Below are 24562 nucleotides of genomic sequence, written 5' to 3'. Positions count from 1 at the left end.
TTGAATAACCCTTAGTATTCCGACAGCAAGTCTAGCTGATAGTCGGACGTTATGTAACTTGGTGTGAGGTGTATGTAACGTAACTTGATATCACGGTTTTTAAGTCCTGAAGGGGTAGGCAGATGTCCAAGTAATATAGTGTAATTTCCAATTAAAGTTATGTTATGACTCCCCTATAACTGTTGATGGAAGATGAGTCAATTATAATATTAAAAACTTTTGTGTTGTAACTAAAATAAGAAAAATCTCGTTTTTTTTTAAATGCAACGTCACGTCTGATATCCCCGTAGGGGTAGGCAGAGGTGCACATTACGGCACGTAATGCTGCTATACAATGTACACTCACTTTTTGGTAAACCGAAAAAAAACCCAGTAATAATTTGCCTGACCCGGGAATCGAACTGGAGACCCCTTTCCATCGCACTTGTGACCATTTGACCAACGAGGCAATCAATCCATTTTCTACTTTATATATAAGTTTAAATAAATAAATACATACCTAGGTACTCATTATACCCAGTAACATTTCAATATGGTTCCGATCCTGCCAGTGTTGCAGTGTTGCAATCTGCTGCATAAATATTGATTTGTCACGAAGTACCGCCGGCGGGCAGATAGAGGTGCATCCGGCAACTGACTGATTCAAACTATGGACGGCTGAGTATTCATGTTACAAAGTTATCGTGGCTTGAGTGACTCGATATTTTAAGGCATGTTTTACTGCCAATACCAGGTTCACTGCTTTTCCAGCAGGCTACGTCGCCGAGTCTGCGCACGCTGCTCATGATGAAGAGACCCTCTGTGACTCGAAACTAGTAGATTATACATTTCTCGATTAATTTTAGTAAACCGTGATTTTTAATTAATTTCATTTTCAGTAGTTTTTAGAACTAATTAATGGTAACTAAATCCGAAGTCACCAATACAAACGTCAATATTTTTTTAAATTTCAGCTAATTTTATACTTTATGGCGTTGAAGACGCGAAGGCTTAGAAGGGCAAGCACCTCTCTCTTCTCTTTCTTATGAAAATTACTTCTGAGTTTGTGTTGACTCAGTGTACTTATATACTTTTAATAGCTTATGTACAAAACCAAATATCCTATTTTATACGAACTGTAATAACTTGTAACTTAACACTTCTAACGCGCTCTACATCTTATTCATACTCCATCGGCATGTAAGAGCACACTCACAGAAGGTCGACTTCGTTATAGTTACAACGCACCCTCTACACTTGACAGTCATATCATAGATTGCTAGAATTTCAGATCACTCTGTACTTACAGTTACAGCTCAGTTGTTGAATAAACTGATTGAATGAAGATGAGTGATTTCATTTTCAAACTGGATTTTGATTGCGACTTTGTAAACGGTATTTGATTCTGATGCCTTCAAATAGGTTAAAATGTGAGGGAGTAAAAAAATCGACTGCCTCGTTGGTCGAGTGGTCGCAAGTGCGATTGCCGGACAAGGGGTTTTGGGTTCCATTTCCAGGTAGTGTAATTTATTACTGGACATTTTTCGGTTTTTTTTCTCGCCCCCTATTACATGGGACTAATGACACCAATGGTGAATAGTGAGTTTACATTGTTCAGTGGCATTCCGTACCGTAATGTGCACCTCTGCCTACTCCTTCAGGGATAAAAAGGCGTTTCGTTACGTTACGTTTAAAACAGCTTCATTTCAAGACTTGGCAAAGACCTTATTTTGATCATGTTTTATTTATTTTTTGACGGTCTTTGCTATAGACTAAAGAAGACATACGTTGCAGTAAAATAATTACCAGGCTTGTTCCAAAAATATATATTCGATACCTACCTAATTGACAAAACGCTCCCTCAAAATTACAATAAAACATTAACCTTATTTACTAGCAATCAACGTTCAAAATTAAGTGGGCCATCAAATCACAGCCTAAATGCTAATAAATTAATTAGAACGCCCAACTAATTGGTACCTATATTGGTAATTAACAGTTTTAATATAAAGCATAGATTCCGTGCAATAAATCATGTTCATTAATATCATTTCGAAATGAAAATTGACGGAAATTATTTGGTCCATGAATTTTGTTACCTATGTTTATCGATGAATTTACAGTCGCTTAATATTGAATACCTACTACCTATACAGGATATGTTAACGGAACGTTCCCGAAAACGCTACAATATTTTTTTGTTTTTATAATAATTTTCATAGTTGCAACAAGCTGTGATGTTGCAACTATGAATTCCTAAAAATAAAAATAAAAATGCGACATTAAATTAGTTTTTTTACCATCACCTGTTTGCGGCGTTTGGGAGCGTTCCATTTACACCCTGTTTCAGAACATTATGTACTACTGTTCCAGATTCCGACCTGATCCTATCAGCTGTTTTGAAACATATAGTCAAAGCCAAAGTCAAAAGTCAAAATTATTTATTTCAAATAGACCGAATAGAATAACTTCTGAACGTCAAAGCAAATATAATAATATTAATAACGTCTGTCTGTCGGTCAGTCCTCTAGTGAAGCTATTTGTTCGTTCCAAAGTGTAGATTCCTATGGAAAAGAACGAGCAAGAAACTCCATAGGTTACTCTTTTTCAATCAGATTCACAATATAATTCTTGGTTACATTGTTTCGATATAGGTCCAAGTATTTACAAACTTTCGCATAAAACATATTAGTAAAATCCTTTTCAAATCACTGAGCTATGTTCAAAATGAAATACTTAGTGATAATAGTTTGGAAACTAAACAGTCTGCAACTGACTTGGTGTCAGAATTGTGCAGAAGTTTCACCTGAACTTGCGAAGTACAGGGCAGACAATGTCAGACGTTTGCTCGTCGATACAATACATTAATGATATGTCGATAACAGGTACGTAATATGTTGCTTTTTTGACTCCTTGTATGCTGCGTTCGTGATTCGTAGTGGCCTCACGGTTAAGGCATCCGTTGTCCATGCATTAGAGTGTGGGTCCGAAAATTGGTTCATCCAAACCCATATATATTCCATATTTAATATATGGTTGTTCTTAAGGGGTAAAATCATCTGATGATTTCTCCCGCCTTGGGCGACGCTAGAGGGAGTCTCAGATTCTTACTGACTATAAACCACCCCGGTAAACCCGCTAGGTAGACCGCAGCTCTGGATCAGGCATTAGCCTTACTGATCCCCACCCATCTGCGGTGGTATTTGGTATTATGGTAGCTGATTTGGGTGATAGGATACTATTTATCCCACATAAACGCGGGCAAAACCACTAGCTGAAGCTAAAGTTATCTATAATTCGATTAAAACTTTGCATTGAATTATTAACTACGAAACAATTAAAAATAAACTGAACATATAAATAAACCTTCATGGCTTATTCATCACACATCACTAGGCGCGGGTGAAGGTTGAACCGAAATATTAAAATGGGTCAGAGAGGGCACATTTTGCGTGCTACCTGTGTCACAGGTCGCCGTATTGATACGAACATAATATGTTTATAACTCCATGGTCTTTCATTCCCTGAAGGATTTAGTTCAGGAAAGTTTTAATAGTTTTGTCATTATTACGTTGTTGCTGCCTGTTAAGAGCGGTTTAGCCAGCTCGAACATTTTCGGCGGTGTGACAAATATTGAGCTTTTCCCTAACAAGTATGCAAGTGAGACATACTCTTACATACTCAGTAAATAACTCAAAAAGCAAGAGTAGGTACAAAGTAGTGTTTAATAAGTAAGAGTCATATAGTCTCTCTCGCGTCAGCTAAAGCGGGAGAAACCATTGGATGATTTTTCCAGAAAAAAGTTAGGAAACATCCACTTCGTATATATTATCAGTTAAAGAATGATAAATTAAGAACAGAATTAAGAGTGAATAATTTTCTATGCACCTTCTTTAACTATGATTTAGACTGATTTGTTGTAGGTATTAGTTTTATCAGTCAGGATGTGATTCCCTTTAATTAAAGGATCACAAGACTTTCACCATATATGACACGCAAATTATATTTTAGCTTGCAAGTGTATCCTTTGTTGGGAGTAAACCAAAATAAACTAAATAAAAAAAAAACTAACTAACTTAGAAAAGATAAAAACATAATCTGTTAAACACAACCTAAACCGCAAGCAAAATCTACCTTCAACTCCCAAGCATTACATAACAACTAAGTTCCATTTTCGCATGACACCGCAACGCGACATGATTACAAAATGAAAATTTTCAGCGGTTGGTAGGTATACATCTGAAAATAGTGTTTCAGTTAACTTTTAAACTACATGTTAATTACCCACTCGTGACTTCAGTAATTAGGTCCGCGTAGCTGAAACTTGTTTAATTATGTACTGAAATTACCGGAGTGTTAGTCTTTGAAAATTATTTAAATGTAATTCTGAAACTGAAACTGAAAGATGAGTTGGGTGAGTGATTGCGAAAGTTGCCGCTGATTTACGTGTCTGGTTTGATGCTGGTCAGGAAAAGTACGTATTGTTGATTCTTTCTTTAGTGTCTACACAAACAAGCCTTGATTGTACTTATGCCTTTTATATGACAATGAGAAACATCTAAAATCAAAGAATCTCAATTTGATTTGTTTCTTGAGTATTGAATCCTGAAGACCTTGTATAAGTTTACTTTACATTTAAAGAGATCGAAACGTTATTGTGGTCGGCGCTCTGATTGGCCTGCTTCAACGAACCAACTAATCAGAACCTTCAGTACGAGTTTGAGTAAACTGCGCTCTGATTGGTTGTATTATTCGAACTGGCCAATCAGAGACCCGAACGCGCTTTCGTTTCATTTACGTTCAATGTAAAGCAAACTCGTACAGAGAGCTAAACGTGGTAACTGGTCTCATTAAACTTAAAACAAACTTGTAAAATGCCCTCTCTCTGTTCCTAAAAATTAAATCATAATTAGGCGACAACCAAACTAAACATTAACACCATTTCGCCACCACAGACCGCAACACATCGCTACATACACGACCCACACAAACAAACCGACGTTCATATTTACCATCGGACCAAGCTGAGCAAAATAAAGCTAAATTATAATTTCATATCAGGTTCGAAAATTCCCAGCAAATGAGGATTCAGGTGAATGAAAATGCAACTACAACCCAACTGGTATAATGTTAAAGTAAGTTTGTTTGTTACTTACCTCTAAATTCTTTATTTGCTCAATCAATCTTCTTGAAATTCTGAAAACCTCTATAGGTTTTTATTTAGGAGTAAGTAACTTCTACCTAATTTAGGAGTTAGCTTCCAATCAACCAATCTGGAAGTCATTATCCTATTATCGTATTTTAAGCTACCTGGAGTTAATTTATAAGATCAGATTAAGTTATATTTTGTACAAATTGGAAATAAATATACTTCTATTAGGGAAGGTCTATGTTGAGGAGTGGACGTCTTCAGGCTGATATGACGATTATGATGATGACGATGGTGATAATTATTAGAAGTTTGCATGACAGATTAATGCAAAACCGTCGCAACGGTTGTTGCGCATAGGTATAGGTCCCAAACTGATTGAGTCACCTCGTTACAGCGGCGTAGCTAATATCGTATCTGCCGTATCAACTATACGGTATACCCCCTTAAAAAAGGGCTCCTTAACAAATTTTTATACGAGACCAGCCAAAGTACACTACGCTACTGCCTCGTTAAACAGTGGCGTTGCTATCATTTGCACTTCCAAATTATATTCGTAGTTACTTCCTTGGCTTTCAGTGCCCTTAGTATGAGTTTGCTTTACGTTGAACAAAACGAAACGAGAAACGAAAAAAGTGCGCCGCAAGCGCTCTCGTTTCGTGTTCGTTTAACGTAATGTAAACTCGTACTAAGGGTACAGGTGAAACCACAGCAATATTCTCATAGCAGAATCAGGAGTTATTTTAACGAGATATTCACTGCATTCGCGTTGTATTATTGTATTACATTTTGTTTAGATTTAGAAGTTTAGCTTTGTATTGTTTGTATTCAGTGTTCAATTTCTCATATGACGTGTTCATTATTACGGTTCTGATGTTAACACGTCAAATTCTAAATCATAGAATCATGAATAACGATGTCAACAGGTCATGACAGTCCCTTGCTGGACTCCATGATTTTAAATGTGGGAGAGCCATGCTTGGGCTGGCTGGACCGGAGTGATACCACGGCCTCACAACAACAACGCTTGTATTGTGTGAGTGAGGTTACCCGAAACCCAATTACCCAGTTCCCCAATCTTCCCAACCCAGATTCCCCAACAAACCTTAAATTCTTAACCCCCAAAAGGCCGGCAACGCACTTGTAAAGCCTCTGGTGTTTCGGGTGTCCACGGGCGACGATTGCTTACCATCAGGTATATATGTATATAGATTCTGCTCGTTCACCGGCTTATAACATAAAAAAAGATTTTTACACTTGACTGTTTAAGAATTTATTAGAGAGCGCTCTTTTCTAGTCTCAGTCAAATGTGTAGTCCCTTACTCGCATTATGTTACACCCGCAAGAAGAGTAAGCATGGTAAAAAACGTAATCTATTCTACCATCAAACCACACGACTTAAAACATTAATTTCATAAGTCAACACATATTGAATCGGTCTGTATAATAAAGTTCACAAAACCAGTTAGTTATGCACACAAGAGCTTAACCAAACTCGAACTGCGGTCATCTAGTGTAAGGCGAAGGATATCTGTAATCCTTTGATATAACATGTTCATGTTAACATTTTAACCGTTCAATAGAGAATACTTGGAATAACATAAAATATGATATTCCAGTGGTTTTCACCTGAAAATTTATAATGAACGGATTCATTTTATCCTCTTTGTGTAAATATAGGAGAGAGAAATTAACTTGTTTCTGTGTGAATTCATATTCTCTGGTTGATATACTATTACGTGTATTTTGATTTGTGGCGGACGCATGAAGGCAACGACGCATCCTTATTCCACGTATCCCGCTTCTGTGCCACTGACCGCTCGACGCTTGCTCAGGAGCGTAAAAGTTAAAAAACATTTATCGAACACTGCAACTACCCAGCAATTAACTTGTCATTTAAATTTGAACTTTAAATCGTATGTCGTATGATATATTTCATAACGTCAATACAAAAAAGGCGACAGCGGGTGGCCAGCGCGCAGTCCTCCTGAGTTGCGGGCGCCTGATGGGCGGTGCGGCGCCGGCGAGCCGCCCGCCAGGCGTAAGCGATACAACGTCGCATTGTGCCCTTTTACCTTGGCAATGCACCATAAGCACGCTGGTAGCTAGTGGTAGCCACAATTCGAAACAGCGCCGTATCGGAGCCGACCTGAGGCCTTAGTCTGCTATTACAATTGTGTCACAATGGTCGATCACTGAGCAGTGCGAGAGGGACGGAGCTGGAGTCATGCTTGTTAAAAGTATGCGTCCACAGGCCCGAACCCAACGGATTTTAGTTTGTCTTGTATAGAATTACTCATACAACTGCATCCACTGATCCGCATCGTACGGACCGCATCATCGGCTATGCCTAAATGTGGTGCGTACTGATGACGTCATATGGAATGCGTACGATGCGGGCCTGTGGACGCTTGCTTACCTTAAGCATGCTATGAGCATAACGCCATAAGTAACATTCATTTGTTTTTCTACCCTCTACACCGAATTATACTCGACAGATGAATGATTATCACAAAAAAATCTACGCGTTTATTAATATTCCCGCTAGGGGGCGCTGTAGGATTATATAAGGCTCTACGTCTACGGATGGCGGGATGAATTTAATATTTAAATAATGCAAAAGTCAAAATATTTTGTTTTTTTTTTGTTTTTAAATGTAATTTTGGAATGTTTTGGCGCTATGATTGAATGGATTATTCCGGCCAATCAGACCGAACGCGCTCTCGTTTTCCTTCAACGTAAACCAAACTCGTACCAAGGTTACAGTACTCCTTACAAATATAGGTATCTACATAAAAATAGTTACGTATGTGTGTCTGTACTCACCGCACACAGGAGCACGATCAACAAGCACCGTATCACCATCGTGTCACGCTAACCTCTCCTCGCAGGACATTCTACGTTACTAAGTCATTAGCACCTGAAACAAACAGAAATAAATCATTAGTATACAAGTTTTTAAACTGACATGGTCACTAACACTAGAATTGAAACTTGAAACGGGATATTTAACATGTTTTTCAATTTTTATGAGGTTCGGTGCAGTGCCGAAATATCGGAAACTCATTACAATTGAAAAACATGGTAAATATCCCGTTTAAAGTTCCAATTCTAGTATTAGTATATATCACAACAACAACCTATAAGTGGCCACTGCTGACCAAAGGCCTCTTCTCACAGGGAGAAGGCTTGAGAATTTATCTGAACTATTTTAAAATCAAAATTTCAGCAAACCTATTTCACGAACTATACCGCAACCGATAGACATTTTTTTCAACTATACCTACAAACCAAAACGAATGCTTAAAAGGTTCAAAGACTTATATCGAATCCCACACCCCTAGTCCCCTACTCACCCCATTTCCATCTTTCCCAACTTTTCTACAACTATGCCATAATTTTGGCACGATACCATGGAAGTAGGTTGTTCAGTTGTGACGTCACGAACTTATGGATTCCTACATACAAATGTAGGTAAAGATTTTGCTAGGAAATGTTTTTCTATAGATTTTTTAAAGTAGTAATGTTCAGAAAATTAAATCTTTTATTTATTTATTTGGTCTACCAACAATTGTTTATACTAAAATCTTATTTAGAAACATGCATTTTAAACTTAAAATATATGCTACGTTGCTTTGGATGCCTTTGACTTTCCACCAATCATATTCATTGATACACATAGCTTAGCACTGGTAGAAACGGACGCAGCTAAGCTATGTTTTTTAGATGGAAAGATGCGTGCTATGGATATGTGCTATGAATGACTTCCCTAACTATCGATACATCGCATACTCGTGCAGTTACTTTACGGCATCGCATCTTCATAGCATATCTTACTCGCACAGTTTGGTATCAACGGAAACGGTCACATGGTCTCATAACTTAGCTATTACATCATCACAGCATAGCTACATGGCACATCCCAGTTGGAAAAGCATCTAAACATCTATAAAACAAAACAAACACCGAAACGTTTGATCATGAAGCACAAAAAACAAAAGAAAACCGATTCAATTCAGTAAAAACATCAAAGAATAGCTCCAATACCCTTTAGATCTAACTTAGAATGGATGAAAAACAAAGAGTAGTGTAAAAATCTAGGTATTTTCGTTGAAATGTCCTAAGCTTTGGTCTAAGTCAGCTTAGCCGTGTAATCTCGATCCGGTTGACGTATCGCACTACGTCATTCTAGTTTCTTTCCACACACAAACTGTAAACGAAAACTGTTTAGGAATTAAAGAATTTAGAAGCGGTATAAAAATAGATTTTGTTTTCACGATACAAGTCGGTAAATGAGCTGACGGATCACCTGATAGTAAGCAATCGCCGACGCCCATGGACACTCGAAACTCTAAGAGGCATCAAGTGCGTTGCGTTGCGTCATTTTGGGGGTTAGGAATTTAAGGGTTGTTGGGAAATCGGGGATCGGGAAGATTGGGAAAGGTCTCGACTCTTGCTGACTAAAAACCACCACGTTCCTACTTCTGCTTTTCGAGCCTGAGCCCTGGTAAACCCGCTAGCTAGTCCGCAGCTCCAGATATTAAGTATAATATATCTTACATCATTAACTTAAAGCTATTTTTACATCGTATCTCTGCATAAAAGGCTTAATACCCCTTCCATAGCACCAAAATCTTTGTTTTACCTTGCGTGCCGTACACCAGTAGGTAACAGACGATCCGGCGCCGTTCCGATCCGTTCTTATTGATGACAGACATTACTTCGCCCTTCAACGAATGCCAAGCGACGCCAATGTATGGCAACTTTCAATATGTTCTTATGTAACGCAATCGTATAAAAATATCAGCATAATGCTGGTATCGATCTAACTGTTCTAGGTTGTACGTAATCTGACTGAAGTGAGCACATTTTAGGCTTTTATTTAGATTTGTTGACGAAATGGTCACATGAATTCTTAGAAATTCTATAATAATATATTACCTTCCACGGAAAGGTATCTTTTAGCAGATGTGATATTTTTATCCACAACCTAGATGACTATTTATAGCTGAACCTTCTAGAAAAAAGCATACCTTTTTAAAAGGCAATTGAAACTCCTCTAGTATTGAGGGTATCTATAGGCGACGCTGATCACTAACCATCAGCACAGACCCCTCCGCTAAAAAACTCATTGAAATAGCGACTGTTTTTACTAAGTAACAAAGTACTACATATTTAGCTCGGTCCTGCGCTTAATGCCTATCGAGTTACTCTGTGACTGGCGGGCACCCATCAGGTGACTCCACTGACGTCTATTCTCACATCACATCAACAGCCTGTAAGTGGCCACTGCTGACCAAAGGTCTCTTCTTACACGGAGAAGGTTTGAGCAGCGCGACAATCGCCGCGATGCAATGCTACTCATGAATGAGCCTCTAGCATGACTTGAAAAAGCCGAAAAACACAATAATGAATTAACAACAATGATTTGGAAACAGTTGTAACAATTATGTAAACACTCAAAGATATTGTACTGTTCAGTCGAAGTCTAGAGTTTTCCAGAAAAATCTATTAATCCCCAAACATTTGAGTTAAAAGTGTTTGTTGAAAGGGTGAGACTTGTACAATCCCGACTAGTGAGGGGGGATAACACTATTGAGTGTGATATCGAATTAAATTAAGCGAGGCGAGAGAGAGTGTCAGACTTTTACTAACTAAAAACCACTCCGTTCCTACTCCTGCTTTTCAAGCCGGAGCCCCGGTAAACCCGCTAGGTATTCCGCAGCTCCGGATCAGGCATCAGCCCTACTTGGCCCCATCTGTGGTGGTCTGATGGCTCTTTGGAATGGCAATGAGGCTCACTTCATTGAAACATGATGTCGGAGGTGTCGATGAGTATAAATAAAACCTATACATTTGTGGCTACAAGTAACAAACAAGTGACAGATGACAGAAGTACAATACTAACGATCAACGGATACGTCACAAATATCCTGCATCGCACAAACAAGTTTACATGCGATTAACACGGATAGAAAATCTGTTGGGCAGAAAGCCCGCCAGGCATGATCACCTAAACAGGGAACTTACAAACATTACCAGGGGTAATAAACAGTTACATTACCTAAAACCTCTAATCAAACTGAAGATCATTTCAAAGTAAGCTCTAACAGAAGAACAGCATTCACTACCATTCTCCTTTGACGAGCGCAGACTCCAAAAACTTTGCCCCGAGACCCGATCTACATCGCATCAAACATCACTAAAGATAAAATAAACATTGACTTTCGAAGTTTATCGATAGCGATAACGTTTCACATCACTAGTGCTGTCAAACAATCCGTGAGTTGTTCACTAAGTTTTGGTAAAGTTTCGAATCAAGTTTTCGAATAAAGGATTCAAAGAATCGACACGGATCTGCTGCGATTGGTGGAAAAACATCGATATATAAAATAGTGTGGTGATGTCGTGTCACGGTTTTTGTTTGGTAAAGGGGTGGGTTACTAAAAGATGAACTTGGTAGAGTTGTTAATACTAGGTAAGTACAAAAGGTATATAATATACAACGTGTAACAAAAAGGGGGTATACATATCAATTGCACGGCTTCTAGATAACATAACAAACGACACGGTAAGGGTTTTTAAACTCATGTTTTCATGGTACCAAGTTATGAATTTTTCAAATCGCGCTGCCGCGTGATTCAAAATTAGGTAGACAGGTACTAGGCGATCAGATTGACAGAAGAAATGTTTCGTAATACTCGCGAGTGATCCCTGTAGTGTTGTGACATGGTTGTATGATTTAAAATGAAGAAACATGCGATACCAAGTATTTGGTACAATTTTTTTTTTAATCGTATTTTCAGCTGAAACTTCGTGTAGAGACTCTATTCAACCTGTATTCATCAGCGCTTCTTGATGTATATGGGTATTTTGTTACACGTGTATAGGTGACTGGTAATTAGTGGACGATATTTAAGCACGTGATTGTACTCATGATTACAAACAACTTTCTCAAAGAAACTTTATTCATTAGTTTTATTTTTATCACAATAACGAAACAACAAAATTTCTTTATGTCATGTGTATGTGAAATTGTATGTTTGTAAACGCACCCACGAAACAGGAAAAATATCTTGATGGGGCAACATATAAAAATATTGCTTTACTATGTAAGTAGGTACATTTCTAAATAATAAAATCCAATTTAACTTCGCTAAAGTCAGAAAATTAAGAATATTATGCTTACTATTTTAGCTTAACCTACATTGGATACAAAACATAATAATATTTACAACGACTAATCAGAGGCAACACAGTCAGAATTTTCTAAAAACGGACCTAACACGTCCAAACGGCTGGAAGTTAATTTACAGTAACATAATTCCCTCATATATTTTCATTCCGTGACAGATGGCGTGTTATGAATGAATATACAAACAAACAGAATTAATACAGTGGAGCTAAGTGACTTGGAAATAAGGTTTTATACATTTTTTGTAGCGAATATTAAAATAATTACAATAGCGCCTAGTGCTTTTAGTAGAGACGTAAGTAGTATTAATGTAACGTTTTGCTATTAAAAATTGATTAGGCGTTAATGTTTAGTGAGTATCTGAAATAGTCTTAATACTCTTAAAGGATCTTTTTTCTTGGAAATTAATTTGCTAATTAGATTTTAGCGTTATCTAACTAAAGCTTACACAAACACGTATAGAAATATTATAGGTAGATAGTAATATTGCGTACTTACTTACTCGAAAAAATAAACCTCACTAACAAACAAATTCACATTCACTTCTTTTAATAATATTTAAATTAACTATACCATCTTTCATTACACACACACTACACAAAAACAGCTTAAACTCCACTAAAAATAATTTAAAACATTTTATCTTTGACCTATATTAAACTTTTATCACAATTTAAATATTTATTTTGCAAAAATCTCCCCCACGCACATGGTGTTCATAAAATCACATGGTGTTTATAGATGGATTATCAACTGCTCACTTATGGGAGATAAATTAAAATTGCCATATCATGTAGTCCACTTTGCATACTGATAAGAAATATATCCATACTTATCACACTAATATTATAAATGTGAAAGTTTTTTTGTTTGTCAGTCAATCACGCTGAAACTACTGAACTGATTTTGATGAAATTTGGTATACAGACAGGGTATGAGCTTACTTGGGTGATAGGATACTTTTTATCCCACAGGAACGGGCGAAGCCGCTGGCAGATACTAGTGATATAATAAATGCGAAAGTCTGTGTGTCTGTTTACTTGTCCGTCTTTCACTACAAAAAAGAGTGACATATTGACGAGTTTTTTTTAAGTTGAGAGTGACATAGTTTATTTTGTCTCTATCCAGGGTCTACTTTACTCAAATGGGGGTTGGTATTTTGTACGCAGCATTCCGCAATTTTCAAGATACGAGTAGAAAGTTAAATATACGGACTAATTTTGTTTCTACCACAAAAATCGAGCATTATTTTTTTTTACAAATCTTCCCCTAAACCCTTGAAAACTGTGTGCAAAACCGCGGGCTAAGCTAGTAGTAAATGATTACAGATAATGTAGGTAGGAACTTATTTACTTCTCTTATGTAAATGGTTATCTACGTGTTTGTTTAGTACTCATCATGATATGTAGCGAAATCGCGATTTTATGTTGTTTTTATCGAGTGAATGACTACATAGGATCACCAATGGCTAGTACCTGTGTTTGAGTATTTGTTTAAATCTTCACCTTTCATTCCCGAAGGGGTAGGCAAATGTGCACATTATGGCACGTAATGTCACTGTACAATGTACACCCGTTTTTCATGAAAACACAAGTATACCTATTTTTGTTAGCTTTTCTCGTAATATATTTTTTAGTCTCTTTCATGATTACGAATTACGATGGATGGATACTTTAAACACCAAGTGAGGTGGGGGTTATGAATTTAAAAGATGTTGGGGAATCGGGGTGTAATTGGGCCTCCGGTAACCTCACTCATACAACACAAGCGTGGTTTCACGTCGGTTTTCTGTGAGGCCGTGGTATCACTCCGGTCGAGCCGGCCCATTCGTGCCGAAGCATGGCTCTCCCGCACTTTACACTTTATCAATCAAAAACCAAAAAAAACTCCATCCCAATTACTTTCCCAAAATATTAAAGAACAATATTATAATTAGGAAAATTAAGTAACGGGCGAGAACAATGGCGTATCACACCGTTACTTTTAATGGGAGGTACCCGCTATAAACCCGATGGGTTACTGCTGCACCTGTCCATAGAATCATTAGCTTAATTGATACTAGCTGTTTTACTAAGCATTTACTTTTAGGGAATAACATACAGGGTGTCCCTGAAGTCGACGTCCAACGGGCACTAGATGATCAGCAAGGTTCCAACTGTTATCAGAAAAATATAAAAAAAAATCTACGTCCTACAGTTTTTAAATTACAGTGACTTATGTGTTATCCACGAAAAAGTACACCCTGTGCCAGTCTTTTGACTCTTGTTACTACAAATCTTTATTTTTTCGTCTGCAGTCTTCCTTACATTATCCTGAATAGTGCTCCAGTAATATGGAATCATAAATTCTTAGCTAACTGCTTTAGATTGGAAAACATTGTTAGTTTTAGAGGAACCAAATACTCTGAATAAAATTTTCACCTTACTTTAAGTGACTGTACTGAATAAATTATGTATGGCGCTAGTAGTGGCAAATTTCACCAAAGTTGGCGCATTTAATAAGGATTCTAAAATGATATAGCACTTCGCAAATTATTTCTTAAATTCGACACAAAAAAAGATTTTTCAACGAAACTCCGTTTTGATCAATTTCTTTGCCCTCACAAAAAAATCTTCTAGTATACTCAAAGCATACCTTACAACCTTATATCTACTAGACAACACTTTGCACGTGATTTGTTATCATCATGTTGAAAATCAGCGAGGATCTCTTGTCAAATAACATTGTCTGTCTACTCATGATTTCGCTTGCAGCTTTCGTCGGCAATATTACTAGACTTACCAGAGGAACTGATGTTGTGTATCATGTTTCTCTAAATAATATTGAATGATTGCAATATGATGTTCATAGTGCATCAAACACATTATCAAATGTGTAGTAAAATCAAAAGGAACGGACGCGGCAGATTCATGTACACAGCATATCGACGCGGTAGTGGTATGGTGTACATGAGCCCTTACGCACAATTACTCGTCATATCCACATCAAAAAAAAAAAAAAAGAAATGGGTGAATCCTCCGATTAAGGTACGTGTTCATGCCTTGTGATCAAATGCGGGATGAAGCATCAAATATTCTTTAGTTTGTCGAGAAAGAGTTATTTGAACCGTTACAAAGAATTGCAGAGCATAAAATAATTTAAAAAATAAATAATCAACACGGCGCAAAAATGCCAGTGCTCAGCTAAAATGCCGAAGCCCGGGTACGATGGCTCGAGATGCACAACACCAGTTCGTCTAGCGATAATATTGCCGACAAATGCTGCAAGCGAATCACGGGTAAACAGTCAATGTTGTTTGACAAGAGATCCTCGCTGATTTTCAACATGATGATAACAAATCACGTGCAAAGTGTTGTCTAGTGCATACGAGGTTGTAACGTATGATTTGAGTACACTAGAAGAAATATTTGTAAGTTCAAATAAATTCATCGAAATGGAGTTTCGTTGAAAAATCTTTTTTTGTGTCGAATTTAAGAAATAATTTGCAAAGTGCTATACCATTTTATAATCCTTATTAAATGCGCCAACTTTGGTGAAATTTGCCACTACCAGCGCCATACATAATTTATTCAGTACAGTCACTTAAAGTTAGGTGAAAATTTTATTCAGAGTATTTGGTTCCTCTAAAACTAACAATGTTTTCCAATCTAAAGCAGTTGGCTAAGAATTTATGATTCCATATTACTGGAGCACTATTCAGGATAATGTAAGGAAGACTGCAGACGAAAAAATAAAGATTTGTAGCAACAAGAGTCAAAAGACTGGCACAGGGTGTACTTTTTCGTGGATAACACATAAGTCACTGTAATTTAAAAACTGTAGGACGTATTTTTTTTTATTTGATAACATTTGGATCCTTACCGATCATCTGGTGCCTGTTGGACGTCGATTTCAGGGACACCCTGTATACACGGTGTAACAAAAAGGGGGTATACATATCAAGTGCACGGTTTCTAGACAACATAACAAACGATACGGGAAGGGCTTTTTAAACTCATGTTTTCATGGAACGAAGTTATGAATTTTTCCAATACATAAAATTCCAGAAACCGAACATCAAAATTAGGTAGATACAGGTACTAGGCGATCAGATTTACAGAAGAAATGTTTCGTAATATTAGCGAGTGACCCCTGTAGTGTTGTGATACGTTTGTATGATTTAAAATCAAGAACCATGCGACACCAAGTATTTGGTACCAATTTTTTTAAACGTATTTTGAGCTGAAACTTTGTGTAGAGATTCTATTCAACCTGTATTCTTCAGTGCTTCTTGATGTATATGGGTATTTTGTTACACGCTGTATATAATTTAACATTAACTATTTTTCAGAGAGGTGACCGAGGTCCTGTTTTATTTATTTATTAGCTTTTGTTCATATTAGCTGCATAAAAGTCGTCGTCACTCGTCAAAGGAGAATGTTAGTTAATGCTATGCTATTCCAAATTATTATGTACAGCCGTAACAAGTGATATGTGAAATTAGCTATAAAGATTTATACATATGTGTTCCGAGTTTATTTTTAATTGTTTCGTAGTTCACTAGATTCTGCCAGCGGCTTCGCCTGCATTCCTGTGAGATACAAAGTATCCTACCTAACTCAAGTCATCTCATACTCTGTCTGTATACCAAATTTCATCAAAATCCTTCCAGTAGTTTCAGTGTGATTGACGGACAGGACAGGACGGACGGATTTATAATATTGCTCAAGTCCGTTGGATGATTTTCCAGCCTTAAAAAAAAACAATCATTTAAACTATCGATACATAATAATAGCTTTATTTCGTCTCCATACTCGTTCAAATAGAATCGATACTGCAGAAAGAGTTGCCGTGAGTCAAACATTGATTTTTCCGACATAAAATATTCAGCCTAGCCGCGCGGTCACATGCTAATACCTTCACTGTCTGTCTGGGTATTTATGTGATAGATGGAAGAATAAATATAAGGCCTTTCACCCTTTAAAAGGTTAGTATTTTTAACATATTGTGATAAAGAGTTTGAACGCTTAAAATTTAATATATTTTTGAAGTTACTCGACCAGTTTCAAGCTTCGCCCGAGACTCATAAATAGGAACGGGGTAGTGTTTAGCCAGTAAGAGTCTGACACCCCTCTCGCCTCACACAAGGCGGGAGAAGGCATTTTATGAATTTTCTTTCTTAAAAAAAAGGAGTGCTCTCTCACGGGTCGTTGAAATCGATGATTATGATTTAAACTGTCCTTAAACACATAGCTTTCAATGTATATAAGGCTTTATACCAGTACGACGTGGTAGGAATAATAAATCGGAGTTCCCATTTTATGGTTTTTGTTTTGTGTCGAATTATTACGAGTATGTTTGATGTGGAGTATGGTTTAGTGCTGCGACAATTCATGCCAGACTTTTATATTGTATAGATTTTTGTGTAAAGATTTGCGGTTGGGGCAATTCGAGGGTTAAGTGTAGTAGTATATTTAATAACTTAGTGTTTTTTATAAACTCAAATCGCTGACGTTGGTGAGAAAGCCGCAAGTCTATAATGGAACTGGGCTGATCATGTCTGCCACATGTCGGACGAGCAGTGGGCAAAACTGACAACTGAGTGGAGCCCACTCAACGTCAACAGACGTCGCGGCAGGCCCAGAAGGAGATGGCGGGACAAACTTGACACCTATGGTAAAGATTGGCCGCAGAAATCTCTGCGCAGGTAGGAGTGGAAGGAGGGCTGGAAGTCCTTTGCCCTAAAGTAGGACGACCACGACTAAAAATAAAATACCTAAATAATACATGTCTCTCACCAATCCATTTTTTGCAAACAGCAAAACGTGCAATACTTATTAATCCTTAACCACTAAATTACAGTAAGATTTTAACCTTTTTATTATAACTTTCGCGAGACAAACTAAATTAATGACTATGCCATCAGCTTACCTACTCATTCCGCGACACACGACGCTGTGATTATTGCGGAATGCTAGTCATGAAGATGAGCCTCTAGCATAGCTTAAAACTAGTAGAGTTCCTCATCAAACAGTTACGTGAGTAAGCCGTCAACATAATAATTAAGATTTTAACCAATAAATATAATAAAGCAACCAAACCGTAGAGTTAAAGAATTCAATTTATTTAACTTTAACTTGTATCGTAATTAAGTTGGACTTTAACAGAAATATTTCAAGTTACTTGCGGTTGCGGACGTGTAACTTGGGAAGTCGATTAAGTTAGGATTAAGTAAAGTAAGCACGATAATATTTATTGGTTTAACTTTTAATTTGAAAAATTGTTGTACGTTATTGTTGAAATGCAATGGAAAGAAACTTTTGGAAGGTTAAGTTTATAACATGTTATAATTCAGTTTACTACTAGATCTTGTTTAAATAGACTTCACGGCTGGCGCGGTAACTGGGCTTCCGTGCAACGTGTAGCAGGTTCGATTTTCGAACAACTCTGCGTGATCCACAAATTGTTGTTTCAGGTCTAAGTGCACAGAGAGTTGTAAAGGCACGTACGACATAGGTGAAAAATTAAAAAAAACTGACTGACTGATTAAGACTCCAGTTAGTCTCGAAAGCAGTCGAGCATCCTCGTAATAAAACAATGAGAGTACAAAAAAAAACAATATCCAAATGTATCCTACAACAAAAAACAGCAAACACTTAAAAACACACTCTACATCCATATTAATAAGTCAGAATTTAAAACAAAGACGAAACAGATTTAATAAAATGCTCGGAGCGAAGGAATAAGAAGTTCCACTTCACTATTGACCGTCTTAATGAATTCTCTAAGAAACGCTTTGGAACTGTCTCAGTACTACCTATGGAGCGAGGTCACACTGCTAGCGGACGGAGTTAGCTCAGCTTAGCTCTTTTGATGGAACTAGTGGTCGCCTAGTGGTCGAAATTCGACCATATACGATTTAATTTACAGTAGCACTTAACATACGTTCAAGGTTAATTTTTATTTAACGAATTGTTCGTTTTGTAAAATTCTAATTAATATATTCCGCATCATGAACAGGAAAACTCTACTCATATGAGACGTGAAAATATCATCGCAATGTCTGTTTTTGTCAAATACGGTCAGATACTATGCATGGTAGTGTGTGAAATGATTTATTTATTGATTTAATGTACTTAATAAGCATTATTTTTTAAAAATATTAGCGTTCTGCACTTCTCCTACACATAAACTATACGTGTACCAAATTTTATGTTCCTACGTCCGCGCAATTTTCGTAAAAAGGGGTCCAAAGTTTTTGCATCACGTATTAATATGTATATAGATATAGATAGGGCAAACGGGCAGACGGGTCACCTAATGGTAAGCGATCAGCGCCGCTCATGGACACTCGCAACACCAGAGAAGTCACAAGTCCGACGGTACCGGCCTTTTAAAAAGGAGTACTGTCTACGAGTCTATTGCTATTAAACAGAAATCAATTAATATCAACTGCCTTTTCTTTAAGGAGCGATAAGCGATAATCATCCTATGACTACTTCCGCCTTGGGTGAGATGAGAGGGAGTGTCCGTCTCTTACTGACTAAAAATCACTCTGTTCCTACTCCTGCTTTTCGAGTTGGAGCCCCGGTAAGTCAACTAGGTAGTCCACAGCTACGGGTCAAATATCAACTGCCTATGACAATCTACTGCTGGTCCTCAAAAAATACCCCTATTTATTTTTCCCGAGGAAAGGAGGCTTCATAATAAGCAGTATGGATAGCAATGTGATAGCATACATTCAACCTATAAGACCAGTATTATACTGAATTCCTTAATCTGTGCTTTTACATCTAATTTCAGAAAGATAAAACCTAGGTATTAGGATCCTTGCCAAATTCTAGTTGCAACTAGTTTACAATACGATAAGGTAGGCGCTTTTGCATATTCAGTTTTTGAAGGCATTTGCTCGTACGCAGGAGGTATAAAGGTTTTATAGAGCATGAGAAATCTGGAATAAGGTCTAATTAGATTTAGTGCAACGTCACACCTTTTATCCCCGATGGGTTAGGCAGGGGTGCACATTACGGCACGTAATGTCTCTATACAATGTACACCCATTTTTCACCATGTGTATTATAAGTCCCATGTAATAGGGGGTGAGCCTATTGCCATATACTGGGCACAATGGGTTTATTTCCAAAATCCGTGCTATTATTGAGAAATTTCCGAAAAACCGAAAAAAAGCTCAGCAATACTTCGCCCGACCCGGGAATCGAATCCGAGACCCCTTGCCCGGCAGTCCTTATTTTCTTTTTTTAATAATGTTCTTTCCTCGTTCATCTTACATTATGACCGCGCCTTAAAAACTTTTTTCTCACAATTAATTTGTTTCTTTTAAATTTGAAAAGAGAATCGCTAGATTTACTCGTAATTGAGTAAGATTGGACTTTCTTTTGTAATTATTATTTGCTACTAAAATACTGGAGAGATACAATTTAAATTAAACTTTGTATCCTAAAATAAACTCTATTGTAATTGGTTTAAGTTTGAAATTGAATGTTCTATTTAGATTTCAATGAATGATCTAAATAGTTTTGATTACTTTTCGTTTTCTATTTATAGATAATATTATTATATTATTTTCAGTTGATTTCACAAGCTCAGAATAGCTATTATTATAAAAATACATAATATCGAATTTAGTTGAAACATGGTCTCATGAATAGGATAGATAACTAATTTTTATTTTTAACCCCGACGCAAAAAGAGGGGTGTTATAAGTTTGACGTGTCTGTCTGTCTGTCTGTCTGTGGCATCGTAACTCCCGAACGGATGCAGTGATTTCAATTTAGTGTTTTTCGTATTAAAGGGGACTTATGTGCGAGTGTTCTTAGACATGTTTGATGAAAATCGGTTGAGCCGTTTTAAAGTTATGGGCGGTGAAAGTAACGTAAGCGGGAGATTTACCGAAGGTCTGCAAATATACTGGGACGGGGTCTCAAATGAAACCGCACTAAAAGAAAATATTGAAAGATATCATTTTTTTGTATTAACAAAAATAAAAAAATAAATGAAAATTTAAAAAAAATAAAAAATTAATAAAAAAATTAAAATAAAATTAAAATTTTTATAAAATACAAAAATATAAAACCTGCACCAATGTAATCTTTAGCCTACTTATAGAAACAAAAACTAGTAATTAATAAGTAAAAAAAAAATCAAAGCGAACGAGCTTGACCTTGAATGTAATCTTTACCTTAACAAGAATTGAAATTATAGTAATATACTAAGCGTTACTTAACCTAACCTACCTATAAAAAGAATGAAATAAAAAATTAAATTAAAAATTTAAAAAACCCCCGACACAAAAACTTAATTTTTCTTTAAAAAGTAAAAAATAATAAAATAAACTTAATGTTAAAGTACCTAAGAATGTACTAATAATTCTAAAAAAATACGTCGCGTTGGGGGACCGCATTAATACCTACGGACTGCATACCGCCGCCCGCGCCGCTATATTTCAATTTTCTGCTCAATTTACGTTAATGTTAACACCAAGCATGTGATACTTATGAAAAAATAATTAGGAGCGGTCCCCCCCAACGCGACGTATTTTTTTAGAATTATTAGTACATTCTTAGGTACTTTAAGATTAAGTTTCTTTTATTATTTTTTACTTTTTAAAGGTAAATTAAGTTTTTGTGTCGAGGGTTTTTTAAATTTTTAATTTAATTTTTATTTCATTCTTTTAATGTCCGTTTTGTAGTATATTTTAAAATATTAGACACGTGTTTTTTATTTTCTTACAGGTACAAATACTTTATACGATATATTGATTTGAAATATCGCGTGACGTCACTTCTAGGTACATTTTATACATAGAAATGACGTATTTGCTGCCACTCAATATGCTGTCAAAATTTTTCATTACCTAACTGACGGACTAAATAGATTTTTAATTTTCATACCCCGTCACAATCCCATAAGCAGTTTACTTTTAACCACCACTTTAAGATACGTTTAAAATATTTTACCCAAGAATTTAACAGACTATGTATAAGTTGAAGTCAATTAAGGCTTCGCTGACTTAAAAAAGTAAGGAAAGTAAACAAGCAAGGAAAGAAAGAAATAATTTCGTTAACTTGGAGCCAGATTTAACGAGGGCCCGATTACTGTTCGCTGTTGAATGGAAACAAATAAGTATTGTATAACGAGAATATCCATGTTGTTTTAATGTTGTTGTGGTAGGTAGAGGTGGTTAGTAGATGCATTTTAATTGGTTACTAACTAAAATCCTATACCTCCCAGTGTTGAATCATGTTTATAATCTATCTTTAGGGTTTAAAGGGTAACAAATATACATCCATACATCGTACAAAATGTTCACATTTACTAAGTATGAAAATGTTGAGTGTGGTAGAGCCATGCTTCGGCACGAGTGGGCCGGCTCGACCGGAGTGATACCACAGCCTCACAGAAAATTGACGTGAAAAAGCGCTACTGTTGTGTTTCGATGTGTGAGTAAGGTTACCGAAGGCCCATTTACCCCCTCTTCCTAATCTCCGATTCGCCAAAAATCCTTAAATTCATAATCACCAAAAGGCCGAAAACGCATTTATTACGCCTCTGATGTTTCGGGTGTCCATGGGCGGCGGCGTTTATTTGCAATCAGGTGATCTATCTGCTCGTTAACCGGCTTATCATATCATCATCATAAGAAAAACTAGTAGGAATACATAAAACAATCACCATTCCACTACCCAAAGCAACATTTTGAAACTAAAATCTCAGCGCCACTTCACATCACTACACTAACGAAGTGATTAAAGCGAAATATGTCCTAATAAATAGGACAGAGCCTTTCTCGAAGCCGGTACATCGGGCCATTGGTGGAATTTGGCTGCGCGCCAGTAGCCAATGTATAATGATGGCCAATGATTGACACCGTTTGGCTACAGCCTGCAATGTGCTGCTGTTATGCAGACAGTTTCATATGACACATTATGGCTGTTTTAATTCATGGTGGAAACTGTTGCGTGAGATGGGTTTTTTGATGATATGTAACTACACTTTGGAACGAGCACCTATCTTCACTGATAGACAGACTGACGGACAATTCTATTTGACTCCCTACACTTTGGAACAAGCACCTAGCTTCACTGATAGACAGACTGACGGACAATTCGTTTTGACTCCGGTAACCTCAGTCATACAACGAAACACAACGCAAGCGTTGTTTCACGTCGATTTTCTGTAAGGCCGTGGTATCACTCTGGTCAAGCCGGCCCATTCGTGCCGAAGCATGGCTCTCCCACACTTAAGGTTTATTATATTTATTTTATATCAATAGAAAGAGACTGCAAGATATCAGTGTTTATCCTTTTATGGTTAACATCGGAATATGGTATGATTCTCACAATTACCTAGAACAACACCAATTTGTTCCTGACAATAGCCAATAATGTGGCCTCTCATTACAATAGCCGCGTCTTCACGACTCGACCTCAGGGCACCGGCTAGTACTGCGCATTATTTCACACCATGTATGGGGAGTGTAAATACCAACTTATTTGTTAGAGGTAGGTGGAGTAGCAATTTAGATTATTTTGAAATGTAATGTTAGTAGTGTTTTGCTAGTAATATTTTGGCAAAGGATTCAAAGGAAATTCAGACTAATCATATATACTTATACTTACTATTATATAAACGTGAAGAGTTTGTTTGTTTGAATGCGCTAATACCCGTAACTACTAGTCTGATTTTAATAATTCTCTTTGTGTTGGATAGAGCATTTATCGAGGAAGGTTTATTTTATTTATCCAATAAGGTATAAGACATAGCTATAAAACATTACGCTATGATCAATAGGAGCCAAGAAGAACGGAACTGCGCCGAATTTTTATATTGTTATCAAAAATCTTCATTGAATTTATATCACACAAGATAGAGTTAAGAAATTACAGAGTAGGTATACACTTTATAAATGTCAAATACTTGTGTACAGACTCTTATAAGACAGCCTGTAAGTGACCTCTGCTGACCAAATACCTCTTCTCGCACGAAAAAGGTTTGAGCATTAATAACTACGCTTGCTCAATGCAGCTTGCCAAACTACACTATATCACTTAAATTAACAATTAACCATATTTTTTTTTTATGGAATAGGAGGCAAACGAGCAAACGAGTCACCTGATGGTAAGCGATCAGCGCCGCCCATAGACACCCGCAACACCAGAGGAGTCACAGGTGCGTTGCCGGCCTTTGTTTTTTAAAAAGGAGTATGCTCTTTTCTTGAAGGTTTGAAGGTCGTATCGGTT

The 24562-nt window shown here is 36.8% G+C and overlaps 1 protein-coding gene across 7 annotated transcripts in view; it reads right to left on the bottom strand.

Annotated features, from left to right (window-relative positions):
* LOC118279393 (protein madd-4) overlaps positions 1-24562 on the bottom strand; it is a 409330-nt gene that overhangs the window by 134116 nt on the left and 250652 nt on the right. For all 7 annotated transcript variants that reach the window (XM_050698354.1, XM_050698357.1, XM_050698353.1 and 4 more), the window contains exon 4: positions 7955-8048. In XM_050698354.1, the coding sequence (XP_050554311.1) occupies positions 7955-7993 (39 nt within the window). In that variant the 5' untranslated portion in view covers positions 7994-8048. The remainder of the gene's footprint in view (positions 1-7954; positions 8049-24562) is intronic.

This window comes from Spodoptera frugiperda, chromosome 14, assembly GCF_023101765.2.
Source record: "Spodoptera frugiperda isolate SF20-4 chromosome 14, AGI-APGP_CSIRO_Sfru_2.0, whole genome shotgun sequence".
In the NCBI taxonomy this organism is placed as follows: Eukaryota; Metazoa; Arthropoda; class Insecta; order Lepidoptera; family Noctuidae; genus Spodoptera; species Spodoptera frugiperda.
This window is presented reverse-complemented; position numbering and strand designations above follow the sequence as displayed.